Below are 17,117 nucleotides of genomic sequence, written 5' to 3'. Positions count from 1 at the left end.
ACTTGGTCTTTTTATTGGCTGAGTGTGAACCTTTTACACCTGTATAATCTATACACTTTGGCAAACTAGTTAGTCCAATTATTTGTGTTGGGCAATTCAACCACCAAAATCAATTAGGGACTAGGTGTAAGCCTAATTCCCTTTCAGCAACCCCACTGGGGTTTCGTATACGGTCGCCTTGGGACCGGTTGACGGACGTCTCGACCTACGGGCCCTCTGGGTCCGAGGAAGATGACGACCCCAGCGTCTGTTGGGATTTCTCCGGACTTGGCAACCCCAGTGCCATGCGGGACTTCATGACCGCATGTGACTACTGCCTATCCGACTGTTCCGACGGAAGCCGCAGCCTTGGCGACGAGAGCTGCGGCCCAAGCCGCGAATGTTTCCACATCGAGCTAGGGGATCCCTCCGAAGGCAACCGTCTCGGCATGCCGGAGGACGGTGATCTTCCTAGGCCGGCGCCTCGCACCGACATCCCACGGGAGCTAGCTGTGGTCCCCGCTCCGGCGGGGGGTTACGACCCACAACTCGAGCAAGTCCGCGAGGCGCAGGCCAGGCTCAACGAGGGAACAGGAGCGCTTGAGCCGATCCGTCGGGACGTCGGGCAGGTATGGGCGGACCAACCCCTGGCCGGAGAAATACGTCACCTGCCCCAAGGTCTCCAGCACCGCGTCGCCAACGATGTCAGGGTCAGGCCGCCGCCCGCATCCAGCGGGGTTGGTCAGAACCTGGCAGCCGCAGCGATGCTCCTCCGCGCGATGCCGGAGCCATCAACCACCGAGGGTCGGCGGATCCAGGGAGAGCTCAAGAATCTCCTGGAAGGCGCTGCGGCCCGACGGGCCGAGAGCACTGCCTCCCGAAGGCAAGGATATCCCTCGGAACCTCATGCCGCGACTTCCCGATTCATGCGGGAAGCCTCGATCTACACCGGGCGCACGCGCAACACCGCGCCTGCGGCCCCGGGCCACCTCGGCAACGAGCACCATCGACACGACCGTCGGGCCCACCTCGACGAAAGGGTGCGCCGAGGCTACCACCCCAGGCGTGGGGGGCGCTACGACAGCGGGGAGGATCGGAGTCCCTCGCCCGAACCACCCGGTCCGCAGGCCTTCAGTCGGGCCATCCGACGGGCGCCATTCCCGACCCGGTTCCGACCCCCGACTACTATCACGAAGTACTCGGGGGAAACGAGACCGGAACTGTGGCTCGCGGACTACCGCCTTGCCTGCCAACTGGGTGGGACGGACGACGACACCCTCATCATCCGTAACCTCCCCCTGTTCCTCTCCGACACTGCTCGCGCCTGGTTGGAGCACCTGCCTCCGGGGCAGATCTCCAACTGGGACGACTTGGTCCAAGCCTTCGCTGGGAATTTCCAGGGCACGTACGTGCGCCCCGGGAATTCCTGGGACCTTCGAAGCTGCCGGCAACAGCCGGGGGAGTCGCTCCGGGACTACATCCGGCGATTCTCGAAGCAGCGCACCGAGCTGCCCAACATCACCGACTCGGATGTCATCGGCGCGTTCCTCGCCGGCACCACTTGCCGTGACCTGGTGAGCAAGCTGGGTCGCAAGACCCCCACCAGGGCGAGCGAGCTGATGGACATCGCCACCAAGTTCGCCTCTGGCCAGGAGGCGGTCGAGGCTATCTTCCGAAAGGACAAGCAGCCCCAGGGCCGCCCATCGGAAGAGGCTCCCGAGGCGTCTGCTCCGCGCGGCGCCAAGAAGAAAGGCAAGAAGAAGTCGCAATCGAAACGCGACGCCGCTGACGCGGACCTTGTCGCCGCCGCCGAGTACAAGAACCCTCGGAAGCCCTCTGGAGGTGCAAACCTCTTCGACAAAATGCTCAAGGAGTCGTGCCCCTACCATCAGGGGCCCGTCAAGCACACCCTCGAGGAGTGCGTTATGCTTCGGCGTCACTTCCACAGGGCCGGGCCACCCGCCGAGGGTGGCAGGGCCCGCGACGACGACAAGAACGAAGATCACCAAGCAGGAGAGTTCCCCGAGGTCCGCGACTGCTTCATGATCTATGGAGGGCATGCGGCGAATGCCTCGGCTCGGCATCGCAAGCAAGAGCGCCGGGAGGTCTGCTCGGTGAAGGTGGCGGCGCCAGTCTACCTAGACTGGTCCGACAAGCCCATCACCTTCGACCAGGCCGACCACCCCGACCATGTGCCGAGCCCGGGGAAATACCCGCTCGTCGTCGACCCCGTTGTCGGCAATGTCAGGCTCACCAAGGTCCTGATGGATGGGGGCAGCTGCCTCAACATCATCTACGCCGAGACCCTCAAGCTCCTGCACATCGATCTATCCTCCGTCCGAGCAGGCGCTGCGCCCTTCCACGGCATCATCCCTGGGAAGCGCGTCCAGCCCCTCGGGCGACTCGACCTCCCCGTCTGCTTCGGGACGCCCTCCAACTTCCGAAGGGAGACCCTGACGTTCGAGGTGGTCGGGTTCCGAGGAACTTACCACGCCGTACTAGGGAGGCCATGTTACGCGAAGTTCATGGCCGTCCCCAACTACACCTACCTGAAGCTCAAGATGCCGGGCCCCAACGGGGTCATCACCGTCGGCCCCACGTACAAACACGCGTTCGAATGCGACGTGGAGTGCGTGGAGTACGTCGAGGCCCTCGCCGAGTCCGAGGCCCTCATCGCCGACCTGGAGAACCTCTCCAAGGAGGTGCCAGACGTGAAGCGCCATGCCGGCAACTTCGAGCCAGCAGAGACGGTTAAGGCCGTCCCTCTTGACCCCAGTGGCGACACCACCAAGCAGGTCCGGATCGGTTCCGGGCTCGACCCCAAATAGGAAGCAGTGCTCGTCGACTTTCTCCGCGCAAACGCCGACGTCTTTGCGTGGAGTCCCTCGGACATGCCCGGCATACCGAGGGATGTCGCCGAGCACTCGTTGGATATTCGGGCCGGAGCCCGACCCGTTAGGCAGTCTCTGCGCCGATTCGACGAGGAGAAGCGCAGAGTGATTGGCGAAGAGATCCACAAGCTAATGGCAGCAGGGTTCATCAAAGAGGTATTCCATCCCGAATGGCTCGCCAACCCTGTGCTTGTGAGGAAGAAAGGGGGGAAATGGCGGATGTGTGTAGACTACACTGGTCTCAACAAAGCATGTCCGAAGGTTCCCTACCCTCTGCCCCGCATCGATCAAATCGTGGATTCCACCGCTGGGTGCGAAACCCTGTCCTTCCTCGATGCCTACTCAGGGTATCACCAGATCCGGATGAAAGAGTCCGACCAGCTCGCGACTTCTTTCATCACGCCGTTCGGCATGTACTGCTATGTCACCATGCCGTTCGGTTTGAGGAATGCGGGCGCGACGTACCAGCGGTGCATGAACCATGTGTTCGGCCAACACATCGGTCGCACAGTCGAGGCCTACGTCGATGACATCGTAGTCAAGACAAGGAAGGCTTCCGACCTCCTCTCCGACCTTGAAGTGACATTCCGATGTCTCAAGGCGAAAGGAGTCAAGCTCAATCCTGAGAAGTGTGTCTTCGGGGTGCCCCGAGGCATGCTCCTAGGGTTCATCGTCTCCGAGCGAGGCATTGAAGCCAACCCAGAGAAGATCGCGGCCATCACCAGCATGGGGCCCATCAAGGACTTAAAAGGTGTACAGAGGGTCATGGGATGCCTCGCGGCCCTGAGCCGCATCATCTCACGCCTCGGCGAAAGAGGTCTGCCTCTGTACCGCCTCTTAAGGAAGGCCGAGTGTTTCGCTTGGACCCTTGAGGCCGAGGAAGCCCTCGGCAACCTGAAGGCGCTCCTTACGAAGGCGCCTGTCTTGGTGCCCCCGGCGGATGGAGAAGCCCTCTTGGTCTACGTCGCCGCAACCACTCAGGTGGTTAGCGCCGCGATTGTGGTCGAGAGGCAAGAGGAAGGGCATGCATTGCCCGTTCAGAGGCCGGTCTACTTCGTCAACGAAGTGCTGTCCGAGACCAAGATCCGCTACCCACAAGTTCAAAAGCTGCTATATGCTGTGATCCTGACAAGGCGGAAGCTGCGACACTACTTCGAGTCTCATCCGGTAACTGTGGTGTCATCCTTCCCCCTGGGGGAGATCATCCAGTGCCGAGAGGCCTCGGGCAGGATCGCAAAGTGGGCGGTGGAAATCATGGGCGAAACGATATCGTTCGCCCCTCGGAAGGCCATCAAGTCCCAGGTGTTGGCGGACTTCGTGGCCGAATGGGTTGACACCCAGTTGCCGACGGCTCCGATCCAACCGGAGCTCTGGACCATGTTTTTCGACGGGTCGCTGATGAAGACAAGAGCCGGCGCGGGCCTGCTCTTCATCTCGCCCCTTGGAAAGCACCTGCGTTACGTGCTGCGCCTCCATTTCCCGGCGTCCAACAATGTGGCCGAGTACGAAGCTCTGGTCAACGGGTTGCGGATCGCCATCGAGCTAGGGGTCAGACGCCTCGACGCCCGTGGTGATTCGCAGCTCGTCATCGACCAAGTCATGAAGAACTCCCACTGCCGCGACCCGAAGATGGAGGCCTACTGCGACGAGGTTCGGCGCCTGGAAGACAAGTTCTTCGGGCTCGAGCTCAACCACATCGCTCGGCGCTACAACGAAACCGCAGACGAGCTGGCTAAAATAGCCTCGGGGCGAACGACGGTCCCCCCGGACGTCTTCTCCCGGGATCTGCATCGACCCTCTGTCAAGATCGACGACGTGCCCGAGCCCGAGGCACCCTCGGCTCAAGCCGAGGCGCCCTCAGCTCGGCCCGAGGCACCCTCGGCTCAGCCCGAGGTACCCTCGGCCCCCGAGGGCGAGGCACTGGACGTCGAGGAAAAGCAGAGCGGGGCCATGCCTGATCGAGATTGGCAGGCCCCGTACCTGCAATATCTCCGTCGAGGAGAGCTACCCCCCGACCAAGTCGAGGCTCGGCGGGTAGCGCGACGCGCCAAGTCGTTCGTCTTGCTGGGCGATGAAGAGGAGCTCTACCATCGCAGCCCCTCGGGCATCCTCCAGCGATGCATCTCCATCGCCGAAGGTCGGGAACTGCTGCAAGAAATACACTCGGGGGCTTGCGGCCACCACGCGGCGCCCCGAGCCCTTGTCGGGAATGCTTTCCGGCAAGGCTTCTACTGGCCAACGGCGGTGGCTGACGCCACTAGAATTGTCCGCACCTGCGAAGGGTGCCAATTCTATGCGAAGCAGACCCACCTGCCCGCTCAGGCTCTGCAGACGATACCCATCACCTGGCCCTTCGCCGTATGGGGTCTGGACCTCGTCGGTCCCTTGCAGAAGGCGCCCGGGGGCTACACGCACCTGCTGGTCGCCATCGACAAATTCTCCAAGTGGATCGAGGTCCGACCTCTGAACAGCATCAGGTCCGAGCAGGCGGTGGCGTTCTTCACCAACATCATCCATCGCTTCGGGGTCCCGAACTCTATCATCACCGACAACGGCACCCAGTTCACAGGCAAAAAATTCTTGGATTTTTGCGAGGATCACCATATCCGGGTGGACTGGGCCGCTGTGGCTCATCCCATGTCGAATGGGCAAGTAGAGCGTGCCAACGGCATGATTCTACAAGGGCTCAAGCCTCGGATCTACAACGACCTCAACAAGTTCGGCAAGCGGTGGATGAAGGAACTCCCCTCGGTGGTCTGGAGCCTAAGGACGACGCCGAGTCGCGCCACGGGTTTCACGCCATTTTTCCTGGTCTACGGGGCTGAAGCTATCTTGCCCACTGACCTGGAATACGGCTCCCCGAGGACGAGGGCCTACACCGATCAAAGCAACCAAGCTAGACGAGAAGAATCGCTGGACCAGCTGGAGGAGGCTCGGGATAGGGCCTTACTACACTCGGCGCGGTACCAGCAGTCCCTGCGACGCTACCACGCCCGAGGGGTCCGGTCCCGAGACCTCCAGGTGGGCGATCTGGTGCTTCGGCTGCGGCAAGACGCCCGAGGGAGGCACAAGCTCACGCCCCCCTGGGAAGGGCCATTCGTCATCGCCAAAGTTCTGAAGCCCGGAACATACAAGCTGGCCAACAATCAAGGCGAGATCTACGGCAACGCCTGGAACATCAAACAGCTACGTCGCTTCTACCCTTAAGATGTTTCCAAGTTGTTCATATACCTCGCACCTACGCAAAGTTTAGTCGTCAAGGAAGGGTCGACCTAGCCCCGGCAAAGCCCGACCCTCCCTCGGGGGCTAAAAGGGGAGAGACCCCCTCTGCGTCGAATGTTTTCCTCGAAAAAGGATCTCTTTTTAGCAGGATTACTCTCGTGCTTCTTGACTACTTCGGAAAGCGAATCCTGGAAACGACGGAGTACACGTAAGCAGCCAAGGCTGACCGAGCCGAGGGACTCCTACGCCTCCGGGATACGGATACCTCACTCATCACCTTCTGCGATAAGTAACTCACGCTCGGATAAAGCGACTCCGTGGACCGAACAAGTCTTCACGCTCGGAAGCTCTCCTGCCGAAGCAGTCCTTCAAGCTTTCTCGACTAAGTCGGGGACAGGGCCTCATGGACGGGTGAAAGTACGCGTAAGCGGCAAGGCCGACCGAGCCGAGGGATTCCCACGCCTCTGGGATACGGATACCTCACTCGTCCCTTCCGCGAGAAGTAACTCTCGCTCACACAAACATCCCTGTTACCGACAGAGTCCAGATGCTCGAAACAAGAGGAAAAAAGACGCAGCTTCGCAAGCACGGCGAGGGTGTGTTTTCTGGCCTCGGCGGCCGCAGAAGGCACACGCTACAAGACGATCTGATCCTGCAGGCTCGGGTCTTCACGCTGAAGGGAGCCGTAGCACCCTCGGCATCGACGACGTCTTCAGCTATGTCCGACCCAGCCTCGGACGGCGGCGCGGTCCAGGGACCCCTCCGGGAATCCGGCCCGAGCAGGCGGCTCGGCCGGTTACCCCTGGGGCCTCGGCCAGCCGGCTTCCAAGGGCGCCAGCCCGACCCGAGGCCTCGGCGGATCGACTTTGGCGTCGGCTCCGCTGACGGACAACACGGCTAGGCTTCGGCCAACCAGGTTCCCATTCTCGAGCCAACTCCGCCTCTGTTCATACTGATATCGCTACCCCTGGCCTCGGCTCATCGAAGGGCGGCCGAGGGGTCTCTTTAACTAAGCTAGAGGAGCCCCAGACAACAAGGCCGATCGGGCCGAGGGATTCCCACGCCTCCGGGATACGGATACCTCATTCGTCACCTTGACACGGGGCGACTCATGCTTGGTAAAGCGGTTCAGATAATCAACAGGCGAGACTTAGTGCTCGAAAATGAAGAAAAAACACGGCTCCGTGCCGAAATTACATATATGTTCAGGCCTCGACAGCCACAATGAACAAACACACTGGCATTCGAAGTGCCATTACGAACGGAACTCCGGTTCCCCCTCCGCAGGTACGAACAACCCCACTCCGAGGGGGAAGGCCTGCGGAGCAACGGAAGGCCGACGGACGGCGCGCCGTCACCTGCTCCAGCAGCGGCGACGACGACGACTTCTGCTCCGGGGGGTCGAACAGCGGCAGCACTGACCCTAGGGCGGATGCTGCTGCCAGGAGGCCCCCGCCCACGACAAAACTCGTGAGGCAAGGACGGACAGAAGGCCGTAGAGTTGGAGGTCAGTCCGTGGCTGGCCCCGGCTATCGTGCCGGCGGAAGAACCTCTTCCAGCTGCCGTGGCGGACGCCGGCGCCGCGAGCGGCTCCGAAGCCACTCGCGTCTGAAGACCGGGCACGCTGCAGCTGCCAGCGCCACGGACAACAACCGCTCCTCCCCCCCATCACTGAGTGAAGGAGCGGGCCGCCGCCCACACGGGGGCTGACCTCAACTCGGCGCACTCCCCTCCCCAGCCCTGGTGATGAAAATCCTTGAGGCTGAGGGAGGGGCAGAGGCCGCAGCCTGGCTCGCTTTCCCCCACCATCAAGCCGGAGGTCACCATCTCGGGTGACCGCCGGTGGAGGGGAGCAGCCGGGCTGCATGATGAAAATCCTTGAAGCCGAACGATGGCTGAGAGGTACCAACTCCCATGGGGTTGCGCTCCTCCAACGAGGAGGCGGAAAGGCGGCGGATACCCCCCATCCGAGGGCTTGGAAGATGGAAAGACACGACACATAAGGGAGGAAGAAGACATGGTTGCCTTCCGAAAGGAGTCTCCCTCCTTTTAAAGGCAACTCTCCCTACGTGCGCCCCCAGACGCCGCGGGCTGAGTCTTCTCCAACACGCTCCAAGGCCCTCCCCTGCGACTCGGGGGCTGGGTCCCGCATGTCATGCAAACCAGCTCAGGGCAGAAGAAGCCAAACCGCCGCGCGTGGTACGCACGACTGTCCAGCGGTTACAAGCGACCCCCCACTTTTGCCCAGACCAACGGGCGGAAGGGGCGGGCAGCCATGCAGACGGCATGCAACCGCGCCAGGTGGACGCGCTTCTCCGACTTCTGACACGCCAGCTTGGAAGCCCAGGCCCACGCGTCAAGCAACCGGCGCGCCAGTTGCTGCATGCAAGCAACCGCACCGCCACTTGCGCCACCGTCGCGCCTCTTCGGTTGCGGAGCCTATGCCGCGACTCGAGGCGACCCAGCAGCGCTAGCCTGGCGCGTTGGTCAAAGCGACCGAAAGTGGGCCAGCAGTAATGGCGGTGGCAGGCGGGCGGGCGCAGCAGTCACGTCGTCAGCCAGGCTCACGTCTCATCCTGGGGCAGCAAGAGAGCCTCCTCCCACGGCGTGAAGACGGTGCGCCCGTGACCCGTTCCTCGAACGAATCGCGCACGCGCAACGGCCGCCTCGCCAACCACTCGCCCCGTCGCATTAACTCCGCGGCGGGACACGCGGCGCCTCTGGCGGGAGAAGCGCGCGACGCTTCACCTTCGCCGTAATAACCGCGTCAAAAAGAGGTACGCCACGTCGTTCGATTTCGTTTCCTTTTCCTTTTTCCTCTTTCTCTATCTCTTGCAACAGGGACCGGGAAAGGGGGATACCCCGAAAAGGATCCTTTTCCGCGAAGGAACCGGGCTCCGAGCCCCCCCTACTGATCAGGGGTTCGAAGACTGGCCCTCCGAAGGGTTCAACAGTCGCCTCAGATCACGTGGGCCCGACACCCACTACTGGTCAGGGGTTCGAAGGCCAGCCCCCCGAAGGGCTCCATGGCCGCCTCAGGCTACTCGGGCTCCGCGCCCATTACTGATCAGGGGTTCGAAGGCTGGCCCCCGAAGGGTTCACAGTCGCCTCAGACACCGAGCGAGGGATGACCAGGGGTACGTTCGATACATAACCGAGGCTTGGGCTGCGCTCCCGAGGTACCCTAGGACATTTCCGAGACCAGCGGGAACGATCTTGTAACGGAATCCCATCGGAGGGAGGCATCGAGCCCTCGGACCCCGTCGCCAGGGGACCGGGTCCGGCAAATCACCCGCAGGTACTTTTGGGCGTGCCTCTGGGCCCCTAGCCGACCCCCAACGAACGGGGCACGGACGCCCACTCGGATTACCCGCTTGCAGCTCACCGGAGACACCATGTTCGGTGCCCATCGAGGGTAATATGGCGCACTCCCCCCCTCCTCCTTGCGGAAAGGCGACGTAGGGGCGTATGTAAAAAGTCGAGTCTGTCCCTGATCGCCCTCTCGCCCTGTGCAGAGGCTCGGGGGCTGCTCTCGCAAAAACCGGCTCCGGCCAAACCGTTGACAGCGTCAACATACCAGCCCGAGAGCTTGGGCCCCGACCGTGCACCCGGGCTACGGCCAGTTCGCATGAGGGAACGACCAGACCAGCCGAAGCATTACGCAAGGTATTAAGACCTCGAAGGAGTGTAACCACTCCTCCGAGGCCTCGGGGGCTACACCCGGCGGGTGCGCTCGCGCGCACCCACCGGAACAAAATGCAACCGAGAAAGGCTGGTCCCCTTGCAAAAAAGTGCGACGAAAGCCTCCAAGCGAGTGCTAACACTCCCTTCGAGGCTCGGGGGCTACTGTCGGGGACCATAATTAGGGGTACCCTCAAGACGCCTAATTCTCAGCTGGTAACCCCCATCAGCATAAAGCTGCAAAGGCCTGATGGGTACGATTAAGTCAGGGATCAGTCCACACGAGTGACTCGATCACGCTTCACCCAAGCCTAGCCTCGGCCAAGGGCAGCCGACCTCGAGAGACTTCCGTCTCGCCCGAGGCCCCCCTTTTTACGGCGGACACATCACCGGCTCGCCCGAGGCCTTGGCTTCGCTCAGAAGCAACCCTGACTAAATCGCCACACCGACTGACCGAGTTGCAGGAGCATTTAACGCAAAGAGTGAGTCAGACAGACAGTCAGGCCTTGCCAAAGGCGCCACGGCGAACTCCGCTCCGCCCGACCCTAGGGCTCGGACTCGGGCTAAGACCCGGAAGACGGCGAACTCCGCTCCGCCCGACCCCAGGGCTCGGACTCGGGCTAAGACCCGGAAGACGGCAAACTCCGCTCCGCCCGACCCCAGGGCTCGGACTCAGGCTAAGACCCGGAAGACGACGAACTCCGCTCCGCCCGACCCCAGGGCTCGGACTCGGGCTAAGACCCGGAAGACGGCGAACTCCGCTCCGCCCGACCCCAGGGCTCGGACTCGGGCTAAGACCCGGAAGACGACGAAACTCCGCCTCGCCCGACCCAGGGCTCGGACTCCGCCCTGGCCTCGGCCAAACGACCTCCGCCTCGCCCGACCCCATGGCTCGGACTCGGCCTCGACAACAGAAGACAGACTCAACCTCGGCTTCGGAGGAGCCCCCACGTCATCCCGCCTAGGGCACAGACCCGCCACGTCAACAGGAAGCGTCATCATCGTCCTACCCCGAATCGACTCGGGTCACGGAGAACAAGACCGGCGTCCCATCCGGTCAGCTCCGCCGGATGGGCAATGATGGCGCTCCACAAGCTCTGTGACGACGGCGGCCCACAGCTCTCTTACGGAAGCAGGGCGACGTCAGCAAGGACTCGACCGCTCCAACAGCTGTCCATCCGCCAGGCTCCGTCGCACCTCCGACAGCCACGACATCACGCCAGCAAGGTGCCAAGACCTCTCCGGCTGCCACATTGGCATGTACCTAGGGCGCTAGCTCTCTCTCCGCTAGACACGTAGCACTCTGCTACACCCCCCATTGTACACCTGGATCCTCTCCTTACGACTATAAAAGGGAGGACCAGGGCCTTCTTAGAGGAGGTTGGCCGCGCGGGACCGAGGACGGGACAGGCGCTCTCTTGGGGCCGCTCGCTTCCCTCACCCGCGTGGACGCTTGTAACCCCCCTACTGCAAGCGCACCCGACCTGGGCGCGGGACGAACACGAAGGCCGCGGGACTTCCACCTCTCTCACGCTCGACTCCGGCCACCTCACCTCTCCCCCCTTCGCGCTCGCCCACGCGCTCGACCCATCTGGGCTGGGGCACGCAGCACACTCACTCGTCGGCTTTGGGACCCCCTGTCTCGAAACGCCGACAAATGTGCTATAAGTTGTACATCGGAAAAATAGCATGTAAATCTATAGAATCCATTTCCATCTCTCATTCCATGAATTTGAGGTAGGCTTATATGATAACTTTGGAAAGTGGTGGAATGTCATATTCTAAAAAAAATAGTCTGTTCCATTAGTAAGATTTCAATTCCTCGAAATGAAAGGAAACAAACGGGACCTGATGGTTTGAAATCGACATGCCTTTTGAGATTTATGGAGAGATTGGTTTTAGCGCCTGAGCAGGATAAGGACAAACGGGCAACCATGGTAGGAATAAGAGATGGCCGGCGACTCCAATGGAGGATAACTATCAGCTCTATTATCCTCAGCTAGCATGGAAGAAGGCGGTTTCGCCCGTCGTCTCATCTTACTCGACAAGCTGAAAAGGACGTGTGCGTTAAAAATGGCACTAATCAATTGCGGCCTCTTCTATGGGAGTAGGAAGCACCGATTTTCAATAGAATTTTATGAAACGCCAGCTGCATTTCGCTTTCCCCTAACGTCGGAATCGTTTGGACTTGGCACCATTATAGAGGGGGGGCCGCGATCGTGTTCAGCATCGATTACGAGAGATCACGATTTCCTTCAACGGCATTATTGTTATGTTAGACACGGAAACAAAAACTGCATGATTAAGTTGACAAGGCGGCAAGAAGACCAGCTTCGGGTCAACATATGGGCACGACAATACTCTAGAAAATATGTCCTGCCAAGTGCCAAATATTTGGATACGAAAAACAAGGGTTTCGACGGCGACGTCGTGGGTGATATTTCAATTCCAGGCGCCGTCGCGATCACATGGACAGCACCGAGCACGTGGCTGGAAAAACTAATGCTTTTGAGCATCAGCATCGGCAGGCCAGAGTATCTCATCCTCATGAATCGCTGAAAAATATTCCATGTAACAGCAAGCGAGCAACTTGCTTTTTAGTCAGTTTGGTTCCCACGGACACAGAAGAAGCACGTGTAGAGTGCCTCGACAACTTTTGGCTTCGTACTCTGGAGAACTCGCTTTTATCAGTCTTTCTTTCTTTCTTACACACAAGTAGAAGCTTCTAGGCCACTTTATCCAATCACACATTAATACCTTAGATTCTGATGGCATCGCTTTCTCTCGCTACGCAGTTCATCCTATAAGTGCTGCCCCTGCTCGCTTCTACATTCGCCTCCATTTGTCGATCTCCTTTGATGTTGCTTTGACCAGCTTCCTGGTGCTCTCCATCAGTTCGTCAAACATGATATCGAACTTCTCACTGCAAAAACGAGCGACATAATCTCATTAAACTAGGATGTAGCATGTGCCAGACTGCTGTAAACTGGTGCGTACATGAAGCAAGACACACAACGTGTTCAGCATAGATAGTGCTCTACAGATTCACCAAAAGCAAACTTAGGCAGCACGTCACATTTTGATATCTCTAAATGATTGAAACCACTCGCAAGGAAAAAAAACACACCCCAACGCTAAAGAATGCAATCAAAATAACGGGAGACGAAGTGCATGAAACGGATCTGTCACTTACTCGAAAGCAATGCTTCTGGAGCTCTGGAACGGTCTCCTGATGTTCGAATACCTTCCACTTTCATCATATGCAACGCCTTTTCCAAAGCCGTAACCAAAACCTATTCCTATTCCACATCCAGCTCCAGCTCCAAACCCCAATTGTAAACCAGGGAATCCAGCTCCGATGCCTGCACCTGTTAATGATATGCAGAAGTGAGAAATGAACGGAGCAAGAAAACTGGAGATCCAGTATTATGTCAGCCGCCAGATCATCCAGACTAAGATGGGTTCTGCCATTCTAAAAGTGAGAAGAGGCTAACATGCATTCTGCTGTTCCTGCTACACTTGCTGCCCTGCTCCTAATATAGGATCGATTTGAGAATAACAGTGGGACACATGACTAAACACATTATGAAACCCAATTCAATCATGACATCCCTTAATTAGCCGAGAGCTGGGTTTGGTGGGAAGCTTTGTATTCTTGGAGGAAACAACTGTTGATCTCTGAGATACTCCGTCTCAATTTAGCTTGAGAACCTATCTGCACCAGTGGAAGAAGTTCCTTTCTTTTTATCCTCAATCTACTTCCTAAGGTCCACAGAGAGATGCCTACAACGAGAATACTCACACAACTCTCTACTCTGTTCGCCATGACACTCTAGGAAGTCATTGGCACTAGCTAGTTTCCACAAGCCCCTGGATCCACGTAAGGAGGCAGATGATTCTTGTTTGGTGATTGAGGATAACCACCAGAATCAGGGCCAGAACCTGGGGCACACACTACTCCAACGCCCTGCTTTGACGCTTTCGACCGTATAGAATAGGCTCTGTTGAGATTGTGGGGTGATGCTTGCATACAAGCATCAGCTCGTTTAGAGCACAAAAGCAAATAGGAGTATTCTAAGTTAAAAGCACTTTATTACTCCCATAATCTTGATTCAGATGCTTATATGTCATCTAGTAGCCTACTCCAACTTGCTTGGATCTGTAAGTCTTTGTTGTTGTTGCTGCTGCTGCTATCATCTAGTTATTGCAGACTTAAGGATATCCAGAAGTGAATTATCAACTATGGGATGTACTAGGAACCTGAGGCTTGTTTCTAGATGCATGTTTCATCACTAGTGGCTTCTTGATATTAATAACACAACTGTGTTGTGCAACCTAGTGAGGTATTTGGTTTGACGTAAGTCATCAGTCACCACCCCTGATCCCTTTGTGAGTTGTGACCATTTCTAGCTCCAACGCTGACTAGAACCATGGTCGAAGAGGCAAGATGATGCCGGGCACCTGGCTCTGCACTCTGCTATGGGAGAGGATGTTTGAAAGAGGCCACAGCTGCAGCTGCAGCCTGCAGTCGTGGGTACACACAGATTATGCAACCTGCATCTTGCTAGCATATTGATGAACAGTACTCCCTGATACATTGATCAATTACAAAATCTATCCTGGACTCAATGATTTCACCCTCCAATGATGTATAGAGCAATATGCCGTGAAATAGTAGTGATTTCCACCACTGCCACCATGTCACCTAATCCAATGATACGATCCTATCTAAAACAGGCGCATCTGCGCACAACAAGCGTAGATTTCTCCTTCGATCAAAAGAGAAGAATGAGCATGGATTTCGAACCTTTGTTGGCAGTGAGCCGGAGCCCCTACGCGTTCGTCAGTCGTTTGGATTGGCTAGACTGATCCTGAAGAAGAATCAACTACTTCTCGAATCCCGTTCCATATTCACCAACAACACGGGGAAAAGTGATAGTATATCACAACAATTCCAAATTTCGGGTGCTTGAAACTCTAACAGAAAACCAGAAAAAAAACTACACGGCCCTCGGATTAAACATTCCAACCCCGGAAACAAGTATCCCTATCTCAACCGTCAAAACCATCGAGAGCACTCCAGTTCGCCGGTTTGGTAATCGTGCTCCGTGAACTCGTCTATGGCCGCCACACTCGGAGCAGGAAGAGTAAACGTCGGCGAAGGGTACACACCTCCGATGAGGCCGAAGCCAAGACCCACGCCGCAGCCAGCGCCGATGCCGAAGGCAGGGCCCAGTTTGCCGAGCGCATCCGACCTCGCCACGGGGAGGCTCCACACAAGCCCCCTCCTCCTGCCGCCCGACATCTCTCCCCAGTCACTGCCTCGCCGCTTCGTCGTCCGCCCGGCGCCCGCTCGGTGCGCAGTGCGGCCCGCCCTAGCCCCCCACCCTTCAAAGCAAGAGAATGAAGGGAATTAGAGGATAAGTTCCACACCCGACACCTTTCGGGACGAGACTCCCAGTCTCAGGCCGCATCTCGGGCTTCCGGGGCCCGTTCCATGGAACGGGACGGGAGACGAGAGGCCGAAGCCCGAAGGTGCCCCAATTGGCTGCGCGCCGATGGACCCGCAACCCGTGCGCGCGAAGAGACAGCAAGACGACGCATGGTGGGCTAAGGCCCACTCGCCAATTGGCCACTTCTGCTAACAAAACAAGATGAAAGGATATGACCGGCCCCATCGGGCCTCTTCTAATCAAAGCCAGTTCATCGTAAGCCACTAAAAAAAGATCGAAATTCTGTCCTCGCCACTAGAAAAAGCTAACGTGCCTTCTACGCCACTCAGTCTCGTTTGATTGTAACAGCCGTTTTGAGCACATATTTCAGATTTGGTTAAGACTCCCTTCGTAGTTTTTAATTTTTATATCTACAGTTAAATAGATGATGATAAATCACATACACCAAGTATCATATGATTTTATTAATTTTTTAAAGCAAATTTTAATTTGGGATAGAGGGAGTACAAGTTTATTTATATGAAAACAGATTCTTTTAGAGATATGTTTGGTATTAGTCTATGTAAATTTTTATGGGGTTTCTTAACACTCCTCTGAGTAAATATCGCGACTAACTTATGTGTGGTTAAAACTCTAAGAAGTTTGATGAAAAAATAGGGAAAGAGCATACAGTGCCACTCTATATATTATACATGTTGTCTCGTTTTTTTAGACTGTATACATGTTGTCTCGTTAAAAACCATATGTGAGAAACTTAATGTAAACTTATGATAGGAAATACTACAATGGTTATCTTTATAAGAACTAAAACATTTAGGGTTGTATATATTACTATCTTCATAATCGAATAGTAAGGGCTAAAAAATTTAGAGGTGTCTTCCCTCTGAACCTGCAAGTCTCTCAAATGTCCCATCCCTACACCTTGAATATATCTTCTGAAGGTGTCTGTAGGCAAGAATTTAGTGAATAAATTAGTCATGTTATTATAAGACTTGGCTTACATGATTTTTACTCACCCTTATTCTGTAGTTCGTAAGCATAGAAAAAGATTAGGAGGAATACAATTAGTCATACTACTCTTAATATAGCATGTTTCTATTTTTGCAACGCATGTTATATTATTTCATAGATAGTAGTGGGGTATTTGTGGTGTGAAAACCACATATCTTGATTTGTCAAAGCCAAGCACATTCATGTGCGATTTCATACAATATGATTATCTCTAAGATGTTAGTAGACGTCGCTATTAGTGTCTATTTGCTCGATCTCTAGGATACGACAGTACCACCATAGAGAAAAAAACAAAGCCAGACTGAGATCTAGCATTATGGGGATCTCATAGATATTCAACATCTCTATAGCCCATCAAAGTTTAACCCAAATTCTACAAAAAATAGTCCAAGATCTTGAGTGTCTTTGAGGTATTATAGTATAGTCTTAATATATGCCCAATGTCTTATGATTGGGTTTGCACTTTGTCTAGCTAGCAAACTCACTCAAATGTGATATTATACCTAGTGCAAATCACAAGATACATCAGTACTCAAATGGCCCTAAGGTAAAGAACTTTAGGTCCCAATGATTTCTCATCATCGCACTTTGGTCTAAACGAGTCAAGATCCCTTTCAAGGTATCTTATGACCATCAATCTTTAAAGGGTGAGCTTTGTAGTATTATAGCTTTCAATGAAATTCATACTATAGGTCAACTACTATAGAAATATTCCTTCAAAAAAATGCTCGATTTATAAGTACAAGAAAAACTTGGTTTTCCCTAAGCCTTTCATTTCAAACCCTACCTTGAGGTATATGCTAGCCTCCCTAATATACTTTGTGTATCCTATGATATTCAAGTCATCAATATAGACTAAAATTGTTAGTGTTTTGAACCT

The 17,117-nt window shown here is 56.0% G+C and overlaps 1 protein-coding gene across 1 annotated transcript; it reads right to left on the bottom strand.

Annotated features, from left to right (window-relative positions):
* Positions 1-12,109: 12,109 nt before the first annotated feature.
* On the bottom strand, positions 12,110-15,195 carry LOC100278545 (uncharacterized). Its single transcript, NM_001151785.2, has 3 exons — positions 14,946-15,195; positions 12,967-13,141; positions 12,110-12,696 (listed from the first exon to the last, which is right to left on the bottom strand). The coding sequence occupies exons 1-3, from the start codon at positions 15,076-15,078 to the stop codon at positions 12,600-12,602; spliced, it is 405 nt and encodes a 134-aa protein (NP_001145257.2). The 5' UTR covers positions 15,079-15,195; the 3' UTR covers positions 12,110-12,599.
* Positions 15,196-17,117: the final 1,922 nt, after the last annotated feature.

Source organism: Zea mays, chromosome 3 (assembly GCF_902167145.1).
Source record: "Zea mays cultivar B73 chromosome 3, Zm-B73-REFERENCE-NAM-5.0, whole genome shotgun sequence".
In the NCBI taxonomy this organism is placed as follows: domain Eukaryota; kingdom Viridiplantae; phylum Streptophyta; class Magnoliopsida; order Poales; family Poaceae; genus Zea; species Zea mays.
Note: the sequence above shows the minus strand (reverse complement) of the source record. Positions and strands in the feature narration are given on the sequence as shown.

Coding starts and splice junctions, on each gene's coding strand:
- LOC100278545 (NM_001151785.2), bottom strand. CDS start 15,078: ATGTCGGGCGGCAGGAGGAGGGGGCTTGTGTGGAGCCTCCCCGTGGCG. Junction 13,142..14,945: donor TGGCTTCGGCCTCATCGGAG/GTGTGTACCCTT, acceptor TATCATTAACAG/GTGCAGGCATCGGAGCTGGA. Junction 12,697..12,966: donor TCCAGAAGCATTGCTTTCGA/GTAAGTGACAGA, acceptor TCGTTTTTGCAG/TGAGAAGTTCGATATCATGT.